The sequence below is a fragment of the Pelodiscus sinensis genome, chromosome 26, assembly GCF_049634645.1.
Source record: "Pelodiscus sinensis isolate JC-2024 chromosome 26, ASM4963464v1, whole genome shotgun sequence".
NCBI classification, from domain to species: domain Eukaryota; kingdom Metazoa; phylum Chordata; order Testudines; family Trionychidae; genus Pelodiscus; species Pelodiscus sinensis.
In genome coordinates, this window is record NC_134736.1 from 10967488 (window position 1) to 10979699 (window position 12212).

Below are 12212 nucleotides of genomic sequence, written 5' to 3' on the forward strand. Positions count from 1 at the left end.
GCGGGGGAGGTCTAGCTTGGATACTAGGAAAAACTATTTCCCTAGGAGGGGGGGAAGCACTGGAATGGGTTCCCTGGGGAGGTGATGGAGTCTCCATCCCTGGAGATTTTTAAGTCCCAGCTTGACATCCCTGGCTGGGATGATTTAGTTGGGGTTGGTCCTGATTTAGGCAGGGGGTTGGACTCGATGACCTCCCTAGGTACCTTCCAGCCCTGGGATTCTATGAACCGCAGAAGAAAAATCAGTTCCTGCCAAAAATAGCTCCTGGAATGCCATGTGTCTTGTGGGATAGACTTCTAAGTGCAGTGAAGGGAGCCCCATCCCTCTGAGATCTTTCAAAGGGGTCTGGAGAACACGTAGTAGGGAACTAGCCAGCACCGGAGCTGGAGTGCAACTAGATAGAGCCTAAGGAATCATATCCAGTCCTCCCGACCCAAACCAGCAATGGGATTCTTTCCATTTACTTTACTGAGAGTTGGCTCAGGTCTTAGTTCCAGGGGTTCTATAGAATTCTTCCCTTTGTTCCAAGGGAAATAGAATCTTCTTCGTTTTAATTCAGAAGGGATCTTTGAGGTTGTCTCCTGCTGGGGACAGAGCAGTGCAGCTCCTCACTCCTCGGGCCTGGGATGCTTTCCCTTCAGGGGATGCCACACAAGTAGTAGCAGTATGGGAAGCTTGTAGATGCTAAACTAAGCTACAGTGACTAAGGAAAGTGACAAGAAGGCCCAGAGTTTAGGGGGCTGAAGGATCTGGGTGCAAGTCCTTGCTCTACCAAAGATTTCCTGTGTGATGTTGAGCATTTCTCTTTGCCTCTCTGGGCCTCAGTTCCCCCTGTGTAAAATGGGGATAATAAAACCTTTCCTAGCTCCCAGCAGGGTGAAGAGGATGCAGGCGGTGAGGTATCAGATACTATGGTGGCGAGTGCCAAATAATTCCCTAAATGATGATAAAGATGAAGCTTTTCCATCGCAATGCAGACATGAAGCTAGACCATCTCAACTGTGACACTTAATAGGTAGCAAAACTGAACCACCATCAATTAGTACCATGCAAGTGCCAAAGGAGGGGAGAAAGAGACCCAGACAGCAGACAAACTCTTTTATGACATTTTATTTTACTAACTTACACTGAGCTCTGCACTCCTGCATCTGGAGGCACAATATTAAAAACAAACATCTCTTTCTATTCACGCGCAATGGGTGAGTGGAGGACAGGAGACAATGTACAATGAAAAGCTGGTCAGTCTTCAGACTTAGGAGAACTGACTAATCTTCAAACGTTGTACTGACATCAGCGAATTGTTCCTCACAATACCCCTGTAAGGTAGATGAGACCTAATATTCCATATTATGGGTGGAGCCCCCAAGGCATGCTTTAAAGTGATTTGTCCAACTCCAAAGAAAGAGTTGCTAGGAGAGGTAGGATTGGGACATGAGAATTCCTGGCTCCCTCCTTATGCCCAGATCCTTACACTAAACTCTGTCCCGCTCATTTGCAAAATAACTCTCACTATGATTATTGTAATTTTGTCGGCCTAATTTTCCTTTCAAACGGTTCAGATCCTTCAGCATGTAGAAAGGAGGGGGCAATATATTTAATAGAACAACTTCTGTGGGTGAAAGAGACAAGAAGTTGGTCCAGTGAAATATACCACCTCACCCACCTTGTCTCTCTAATATCCTTACACCAATGGCGCTACAACACTGCAAACAGCATGTAGAAGTATTATTCATATCATCACTGTGCTCAACATAGGCTTGTATGATTAAACTGATGGGGAAAAGCCCCAGGATCACCCCTTCCTTTTTTGTCCAACAGTTGAACACTCCACAACAGAGGTCAGTTAAAAAAACAGGGAGAGCATGGTAAAAATCTCACAAAATGTTGGCTGAAACTTCCCATTGGTGTTTCAAACGTCACTGAAAAATCAAAATTAGAAAAATGTTTACCAGCTATGGTCAATCAGCTTTGCATGCCTGATTGTTATTGCCTGAAAGCTCAGTTTCTCATGCATGTGAATGTTTTTCTTGCATAAATGAGGCGTACAACTTTATCCAAAGCCCACTGAAGTCACTAGAGGAGTCTTTCAGTTGACTAATTTATTTCTTTATTATCCAATTGGTTTCAACCTTATTAATTTTAAATGTCTCTGCATTCTTATTGCTATTGTTGTAGGCGAAAACCTATCACAGTTCAGAAATAATTTTTTTTGTTTTGTATTTTAAAGCATCTTTTTTCTTTAAAAGATACATCTACAATTCATTGAAAATGTACTGGAACACTTTTCCATCAGATAATGCTGATTCTAAGGACTCAATACATTCTCCGTGAACATGTTAATTCCATCAAACCATTTTTCCAGCCCACCCAATCTCCTCCTCCCACAATCCCTGAGCAGCTGCCTCATGGGGCCACCTGAACAGGAAGGAAGGAAGGAAGATTAAATTTGCAAACAGACTATGTCCAATTTTCAAAAGTGACAGTGCAAGTGTCTTTGAAAAATCAGAGGGAGATACACTCTAGAGCCCAGTATTTAAGCACCTTCTATTGATTTCAATTATGTAAGTGGGGTTTAGGTTCCTAAGTCACTTAGGATATGACTACACTGCAGCTGGGAGGTGTATTTCCCAGCTCGGGTCTATGTACATGTATTGGTTCTGTTTGAATAATCCCACCAACCTAACTATGTACATAGGATATCAGGTGGGATTATAGGAGTTTTTGATTATTTTTTACCGGTGATCTCTTCTTTTCACATTCATCCCAAAAATTTCTCCTCTTCAGCACTAGTGAAGCACTCTGTGTCTCTTCTTTTAAGACATGTTGTCAGACTTCCTTATGTCTTAAATGTCTTTGGGAACTTAATTAGATGAGTTGGACCTTCCATTTTAGCAGCTTAAATGAACATCTCAGTACAAAAAATATACATTCTATGAAAAAAATATACATAGTGCAGTTCAATAGCATCCTGAAGATCACTGGTGTGGTTGTCTGCTTTGATTTAATTATTTTGAGAAATCAGGAACCATTTTTGTGTCAAAACAGCCCTGTTCCTTATAGGGCTTCTCAGTATTGAGTTTGTGTTACATTAAAAATACCCCAATGTCATGAGCATACAGAACTACATTTTGGTGTCACTGGTTTCATTGACTTCTGATAGAATGAAGCCAGGATTGTCGTAACCTCTTTTTGCCTTGGCTTTAGCATCTTTCTCATTGTATAGGCAAAATGCACAGTGAGGGGTCTCTACTTCCACTGTCTTGCTGAAGTTGTGGAAATCCACTCTATACTTCCTTTCCTTGGTCTTGGACACAATGGGAGCAAAGCGGTAACCCCAGAGCACCTCTTCTGGGATATAGGATGTCCTGACTTGACAGGTAGCACTTGTGGCTTCCACTGTGCCATCTAAAAATACCACCAGTTCAAAGTCCTGCTGGTGGATGGTTTCTACTGACATGTGGAAGAATGGGCTGCTCTTATCGATTATGTGGTAAATAGTCAAGGGGGAGATGAAGAAGAGGTTCTCATTGCCAGCATCCACCACAAATTCTATGTTGACCTGGTCCAAGATAATTGTCTCTCCTTCTGGAGTGATTGTGGTCTTCAGAAGCTTCCCATAGATGTGGCTTCCAATCAGTAGACTCTTCCTGAGGTTGGCCACTCGGATGAGGAGACACAGTTTCCCACCTCGTTTGCTAATGACAGCATTGTTGCTGAAGGTGATGGTCTTGGCCCGTTTCTTGGACCGAGAAATCTTGGCCAAGATAGCACCACACATGAAAGAGTTGATGATGACCCCAAGGATAGACTGGAAGATCAGTAGGAAAATGGCAGTTGCACACTGTTCTGTGACACACCTGAAGCCATAGCCAATGGTAACCTGAGTTTCCAGGGAGAACAGGAAAGCAGAGGTCAAGCCGTTTATGTTCTCCACACAAGGGGTATGATTTATGGAAGGACTGAATTCAGGAAGGTCATTATGTACATATGCCACAACGTACCAAAGGAGACCAAATAGAAACCAACTTCCTAAGAATGCTGAGATGAAGATGGTCATTTTGTATCTCCACTTGAGGTCCAGGACAGTAGTCCATATATCAACCAAGAAGACAAATCGTGACTGTTCTTCCACATTCCCAAACTCTATGTTACACCTTCCATCTTTAGATACCAGCCTTGCTCTTCGGCGACTGCATTCCGTCAGATGGCTGGTAAAGCGCTTCTGGAAGTATTTGAACATTCCCTCTATCAAGAAAGTAGTCTGGACAAAGAACAAAATTTAATAAACATTATGGTAGGTAACTGTTTTATTCACAGTTGGAGAGAGAGGAATGATTCCAGTACAAGTCTTAAGATGTTGACTTGCTTAGGAAAAGTTATGACGTTAGCACATTGAACCTTGGCTATTTGGGAAGGATTCCAATTCATATAAAAGGAAATAAAAATGTTCCTGCCCCAAGGAGTATTCCAGTGAAAAATAATAATAGTTGTTTGCTCAATGAGTTTTGCAAATAGGAATGAATTAAACCTCATAACCCCCTCATCTGTAGTAGCTCTCAGATGAAAAAGCTTACGGTTCAGCAAAATTAGATGGTTTTCCAAGGTTACACAATGACCATGATTTTCAAAAATAACTAGTGAGTTTAGGTGCCCAACTCAAGACATCTTAAAGTGGCCTGGTGTTCAGAAACTGAAAAGTTTGAGCATGTGGATTTTCATTTAGCTGCTGAAAAGATAGAGGGGCCAGTTTTAGCAATTTTGTGTCTTTTACGTATCAGCATTAGAAGAGGAGGAAATGTGAAAGTGATAATGAACAGTGGGAGGGTAGGGGGAAAGATGGAGAAGGCAATGTGAGATCTGAATTTTCATATAGTTATTGTTAATATGCCCATCGCTCTGCTACCTGAGAGCAAATCTCAGATCCAGCTTCAGGTTTCAAATTCTCCCACTGTCCAAGGGTGGCTGGAATTTGGGTTTTGGTTCAGGCCCGTCATTAAGAAGAAATGACAAGACTGGAAGGGAAGGGGGGATTTTTGCCTTCCCAAGAGGTATTGCTAAAAATAAAAAGCCAGATTCTGGCCTCCTTCCTCTGTCTCTGTGCTCACTTGGTGCCCTGTGATTGGCAGCACAAATAAGAGGGACAGTCCAGGGTTGCCACCTCTCCCAGACCGAATGGACCGGACGCCATTGCTGCAAATGGCTTCCAGTCGGGACAGTTGGCAGCCCTAGAGAGACATGAAATATGCAAGTCATTGATGGGAAAACAGCAAAGATGGGTTCAAACTGCAAAACTGGGGTCTGTGTTTGGAATGTCTCCAGGACTAATATCAGAGGGGTAGCCGTGTTAGTCTATAAGGTGCCACAGGACTCCTCGTCGCTTTTGCAGATTCAGACTAACTGAAGTGTTGGAGCATAAGCTTTCGTGGGCAAAGACCCACTTCGTCAGATGCATGTAGTGGAAACTTCCAGAGGCATGTATAAATATGCAGGCCAGAATCAGGCTGGACACAGAAAGATGATATCCGTTTGTACTTGTGCAAGTTTCTTCATGAGGTTGATAGATTTCCAAGGCACTGCATTTAGCCGTATGGAGTGGAAATCTATCAACCTCATGAAGAAACTTGCACAAGTACAAACAGATATCATCTTTCTCTCTCCAGCCTGATTCTGGCCTGCATATTTATACCTGCCTCTGGAAGTTTCCACTACATGCATCTGACGAAGTGGGTCTTTGCCCACGAAAGCTTATGCTCCAACACTTCAGTTAGTCTATAAGGTGCCACAGGACTCCTCGTCGCTTTTCTAGGACTAATGTGGGTTATGGTTCAGCCCCATTACTTGTCGCAAAATCCATATGCTGCTCTGAGTTCAGATTTTGAACCGCTCCAAAATTCAAGGGTGGTCTGATTCAGGACTTGGATTTGGCTTGATACCAAAAGACTTATTTGATCTGGAAATCAAGCAGTTCCCTGGACAAAGGACTTATTAGACTTACAGGTAAGCCTAACCCACTATGGGAGGGCACAGTATGTACATTTACTCGGTCATATATAAAGATTGTGTTCCAAGAAAGGCTAAGTTTTATTTCATGCTCTACTCGTGTTTCCTGGAGTCAAAGACTTTCAGCTTAACAAAAAACTAAAATAAATTAACATCAAAAAGTGAAGCCCTGAGGGAAATACTCTCACTGGTGATTCATTGGCTGTTCCAAGTTTAACTTCACTGCGTCTCTTGAGAACAGTGGGCCCCCCGCTGTGTGGTTTTTTGAGGGCTGAACCTGAATGGCTGACCATCTGTTCCACAATAGGAGGAATGGGGCAGACTGAGGACTGAGGGGCATTGACAGAGCCTATGGCTGGAACAACTGCACAGTGAAGCAAGCCAGGAGGGGTGTGCTTAGGTAAAACTTTATGTTCTACATTGTTCTACCTCCCTTGCCATCATTGGCATCAAATCACAGACCCCCAACAGAAGATGACACTAACCCCTCTCCGGAAAACCAATTGGGCTGTGTCTAGACTGGCCAGTTTTTCCAGAAAATCAGCCGCTTTTCCGGAAAAACTTGCCAGCGGTCTACACTGGCCACTTGAATTTCCGCAAAAGCACTGACTTCCTACTGTAAGAAATCAGTGCTTTTGTGGAAATACGATGCTGCTCCTGTTCGGGCAAAAGTCTTTTGCACAAAAGGGCCAGTGTAGACAGCTGAGATTTGTTTTCTGGAAAAAAGCCCCGATTGCGAAAATGGCGATCAGGGCTTTTTTGTGGAAAAGTGCGTCTAGATTGGCCATGGACGCTTTTCCGCAAAAAGCGCTTTTGCGTAAAAATGTCCATGCCAATCTAGACGCTCTGTTCCGAAAATGCTTTTAACGGAAAACTTTTCCGTTAAAAGCATTTCCGGAAAATCATGCCAGTCTAGACGTAGCCCAATTGGTGTCTGAGCTGTTGTGATGGGGTGAGAGTCCCACACTAGTTCTGCAAAAGCGGGGTAGGGCCAGATGGGCCCAATCAGCTATTTAGTCTGCAAACAAGGGAGTTTTGGGCTGGAGGCAGCTAATTAGAGAACAGGCTCACCGGTGCAGAAAGTGACAGAGCCTATAAAGTGGATGACAGATTAAGTAGCTACTGATGGGAGACAGTGCTTTGCTCTCTGGGGGTATGTCTACACTGCAGAAAATGGCCATTTTTCCAGAAAAACTACACTTACATCCACACTGCAATTGCATTCTTTCAACAGAAAGTCGAAAGAATGGAGGGGTTTTTCCAACAGCGGTAAACCTCTTTCTACGAGGAAAAAGCCTTTTTCCGAAAGAGCTGTTTCGGAAAAAGTTGTGTGTGGATGGGGAAGAGGGAGGTTTTTTTCAAAAGAAGAAGGCTCCAGGGAAAAGCACAAGTGCCAGAGTGGCCACTCCGTCCACAGTAATCACAATTTAAATGCGAGATAGGGTACAATCAATGTGGAAGCTATCTTTCAAAAAAGCACATCACTTTTTCAATGAGCTGTTGCTGTGTGGAAGCTGTCTTCCAGAAAAGCTTCTTCCAAAATTACCCTGCAGTCTAGATGTAGCCAGGGAAGAGGGAGACGTGTTTGGGTGGGATTGATGGGGGAATGTTCCAGGCAGAGAAAAGAAAGAAGCATTCGGGGGGGTTGCTGGGGAAGGTTCCAGGTAGGGAAAAGGGAGAAACATTTTCGGTGAGTGTTTCTGAGGAAGGTTCCAGGTAAGGAAGAGGGAGAAGCCTGGGGAATGTTCCACGCTGGAAAGAGGGAGAAGCCTTTGTAGGGAGGATTGCTGGGGAAGGTTCCAGGTTGGGAAGAGGGAGAAGCATTTGCAGGGGTTGCTGGGGATGGTTCCAGGCAGGGAAGAGGGAGAAGTGCTTGGTGGGTGTGTTGGTGGGGCATGTCCCAGGTAGGGAAGAGGGAGAAGAGTTTGGGGGGGGGGGGGGTTGCTGGGGAAGGTTCCAGGCAGGCAGCTGTCACTCCCTGGGAAGAGGGTTCTTGGAGCCGGGGCACCCCGAGGCTGCAGGGGAGCCAGGTGTGGTAGGCAGCAGCCCAGGGAGAGAGGGCTGGCAGAGGAAAACCCAGAGCTGCTGAGCTGAGGGGCCTGGACTGGAATCTGGAGCAGAAGGCAGGCCTGGCTTCCTCTCCCAGCCTCTGAGGGAGCGTCTCTGGGGCAGTGAAGGGCAGAATGCCTAGGACACACCCCTGGATACCGAGTGACAAGCCGGGGGGCTCAGCCACAACAGACCCACTGAAGGTGCTGGAGCGAGAGGAGCTGCAGCCCTGGGTCAGACTGGCAACATGCAAACTGCCCATGAGGGTATTGGCCTCAAGAACTAATTCCCACCGTGAGCACGAGGAGGCACCGGATGGCAGTTGAGCAGAGCACTCTGGGACAGCTGTCTGCACCTCCCATCTCTGTTGGGGGACAAAATGGCTGAAGGTCTCATTTCAGCTCCAAACACCCAGTCTTGTTGTCTCTGAACCATCGGCTATCAGAGGAGCAGGAGCAGCTCTTTAATTAAATGGTTGAGGAGGGAGAGACACCTCAGACTGTTGTACTAGGCCTCTCTCTTCCGGTGTGGTGGTTTGGAGAGGACTGGGTCTCAGAATGATCCTTATGTATGACATTATTTCAGTGCCTACTCTGTGCTTCTTCTCTCTGCCCCCCAACTAGCCATGTTATCTGCTGAAGCGAGCAACTGCTCCCAAGCTCTCAGCTCAACAAGTCACACAGGGTATTGGCGAGCATGACACAGAGGACGGATGGTGCTCTGCAAGCCAGGCTGGATAATGTTGTCTACGTGTTCCTTAAACCACATGCTTTCTGGGTGTGGTACGGTCCCATGTAGGGGCACTGAGCTCATACAGTAGAGACTCATACACTAAGCACCAGGGGTCGTAAGTTTTGATTCCATGCACGGACATCCAAGATCCATCCATGTTACATACACACACCTACACCCATGTGCTTTGTGCTCCAAGTAGGAGGAAAAGGGTGGAACTAGAGCTGTTCCAGCGCCCCGATCATGGATGGCTTTTCCTGAGCATCCTGCCAGCTAGAAGACAGGTGCACTTAACGCTGCTTTGGTAGCATATTTTGAGGTATTTCCTCTAGGAGCCATAACTTGGCCATTTTATACATACCTGGATTTGCACTAAGGTCTGTCTGCAGTGCAATGGTGGGGTGGGATTGGCGCTCCAGCACTGGAGCTGTGGGCCCATCAGCATGGGCTAGATGAGCCCTGAGTAATTACTCAAATTAAAGCTAGCTGAGAAATGTCTTCATGAGAGACAATAACCAGCCCTGGTTGTCCCATCCCTCCCCAACCGGCACTGTAGACGGAGCCTTACTTCAGGGGCACGGAACCTTTTTTGAGTTGGGAGCCACTGACCCACAGAAAAATCAGGCAGGGGCTGCACACAAATGAGAAGCAAAACAAAACAAACACTCCCTGATGTGACCCCTGACTGAGGAGAAAGACACCAGAGGCTAGGGGGATCCAGTCTAGTGGATTTTGTGTGCTCCAATGGTGGGGGTGCCAGGGGGCCAGCGTAGGCTCCCCAGTGCTGGGGGGGGCCCTGAGTCTCAGGGGCTGGATCCAGGTAAACTGGGGGCTGCCTCCAGCTCCTAGGCCTTAAGTTCCCTGCCGCTGCCTTAGTTGTTTTGTGCCTCAGTTCCCCATCTGTGAAACTGTGGTGCCCTACCTCAGAGAAGGGTGCGGGAAGTTAAATGTATCAGAGCATGAGGTGCTCAGGTAACAGTGAGGGCTGCCTTACATAGACTAAACAACAAGAAAGGGGAGAACACGTTAAAGAAAACCAAAGATGAAAAAATACGAATCAGTGCAAAGCTGGCTGCAAAAGGCATCCTCTGCAGCCTTTGTTCCTATCCCCGCCCCCTGAGGTCAGACGTGCTGCTGTGTCTCACGTGGCTGCAGTCTTTCTATGGATGCCTCTCTGTTCCTGTTAAAACAGGAACCGAACTAAGGTCACTTAGGTCCTAAAGTTGCTTTTCACTGTTTGAAATGTCTGCTGCTGAATTAATTGGATGGGGAAGGTACCAAAGCAGGTTAAATTTTAAGCAGACTTCAGCTGGGGAAGAGAAAACAAGGTCACTTTCCAAGTTCTCCAGTTTTATTTTCCTTTGATGTTTTGAATGTGTTCATGTGAAAATACAGTGTAACCCAGTGGCACTGAGACGGGCGAGTGACGTCTGCTCTATAGCCTTTTCTAAGAGTCAGCTTCTACAGTAGAGGCTTGTGGCTTAGCCACTGAGCTCCCAAGTTCAATCTCAGCTGGCAATGACGTGGGTCCATTGTAGTAACAACAGCTTGAGCAAAAAAAAACATTCCTGTGCAACAGACCAGGCCTGGGACTTTCCCAGTATTTAAGTCTGTTTTTGCTGCTCTTCCTCTATTGTCTTCTGCCCAGTAACCTGTGCCTTGAAATCTCATTACAATCCCCCATCTCTGGATCTTGTTTGCATTAACACTGTGCTATGGCATTGTGCTTGCAGGTGTCCATTAATCAACACACAGTGGGTTTGCATTGGCTTTACACACTCACAGGCTATGTCTAAACTCGCGGCTTCTTGCGTGAGTAATATGCAAATGAGGCTGTGTGGAATATTGCCGAGCCTCATTTGCATACCTAATGAGCCACCATTTTTTTCAGAAGAGGCTCTTGCGCAAGAAGGAGAGTCTACACTGCCCCTTCTTGCGCAAGAAAAACCCTCTTGCGCAAACACCTATTACTTTTTGGGAAGAACAGCATTGTGCAAGAGGGTTTCTCTTGCGCAAGAAGGGGCCATGTAGACGCTCCTTCTTGCGCAAGAGCCTCTTCTGAAAAAAATGGTGGCTCATTAGGTATGCAAATGAGGCTCGGCGATATTCCAAGCATAGCCTTATTTGCATATTACTCGTGCAAGAAGCCGCGAGTGTAGACATAGCCACATTGTATGGCTGAGCCATACCACACTTAGCTAAAAGATGTGGTTCTTTAATTCCAGTGGTATAAGTCTGTAACGAAGCTCCTGGGTTTAGATCCTTTGCCTGAGTCCTAAATTCATACACATTCCCATAAGATTGTTTTGCAAGTCTAACTCAAGCAATTCCAAGTAGATCAAACAGCTGGAAGAATTACACCTTCTCTAGTGAAGGTTATAAAGGAATTCACCCTTCAACAAACCTTTTCACTCCCACACACAACTTATGAGCACTGATTGGTTTCATCAAGAGCTAATGTTCCCTTCTCTATAAGCACATTACAAGTATATGTCATAGTTCATGTAGAGAAGGTTATGTAAATCATGTTGTATAATATACAGTGTTTTCAAAATCCCTTTGGTTTCAATCAGCACAGGAACCCAAGTCTGTCTTAGCTAATATTGGCCAGGGCATATTTACTGCTTGGGCAGATGGGGTAGAAATATTGCTTTCTTATACATTGCACGTGAAGTCCTTCTGTTGCTCTAATTGGTGAAGTTTCTGTCTGTTCCCAGGGCATAAAAAGCTCATGGAAGATGCACTGCATCACCTGGCTTCTTAAAAAGTGGAGCATTTAAAAATACAAACACCATCACCCTATACCATAGACACACACACATATATATATAGACAACTCGGTTAGTTGCCTGTGTAACCCACACACCTAGGCTATGTCTACACTACAGGCTTCTTGTGCAAGAAGAGATCTTACATAGACTAAACAACAAGAAAGGGGAAAACACATTAAAGAAAACCAAATATGAAAGAATAAAAATCAGTGCAAAGCTGGCCACAAAAGGCATTATCTTCCACAAAAGCTTCTTGTGCAAGAGAGCGTCCACACTGCAAAAGTGCACTGAAAAAGCAATACACTTTTGTGAAAGAGAGCGTCCAGACTGCATAGATGCTCTCTCAAAAGGAAAATCTGATTTCTATTTACAGAATGGCCGCCAGGGCACCTGGACATTTTTTCAATTGCCTCTTTTTGCACAAAACCCCCTTATTCCTCATCCACACACACCTTTTTAAAAAGGAGTTATTCCTCATAGAATGTGTAATACCTACACCGGAAAAACCCCTCTGTTCTTTCGTTTTACTTGCACAAATCATACTTGAGGTGTGTATGCTCCGTGAGTTTTTGCGCAAAACCCAGCTGCTTTTGCGCAAAAACTCTGTAGTGTAGACCTAACCCTAGTGTCTGCAAGGAACCAGAAAAAACCTCAGCTGGG

The 12212-nt window shown here is 45.3% G+C and overlaps 1 protein-coding gene across 2 annotated transcripts in view; it reads right to left on the reverse strand.

The window, feature by feature from the left end:
* Nucleotides 1-451: 451 nt before the first annotated feature.
* The window catches only part of KCNJ1 (potassium inwardly rectifying channel subfamily J member 1), a 35702-nt gene continuing 23941 nt past the window's right edge, over nt 452-12212 (reverse strand). For both annotated transcript variants that reach the window (XM_075909644.1, XM_006111166.4), the window contains exon 2: nt 452-4261. In XM_075909644.1, coding sequence (XP_075765759.1) covers nt 3122-4240 — 1119 coding nt within the window. In that variant the 5' untranslated portion in view covers nt 4241-4261 and the 3' untranslated portion in view covers nt 452-3121. The remainder of the gene's footprint in view (nt 4262-12212) is intronic.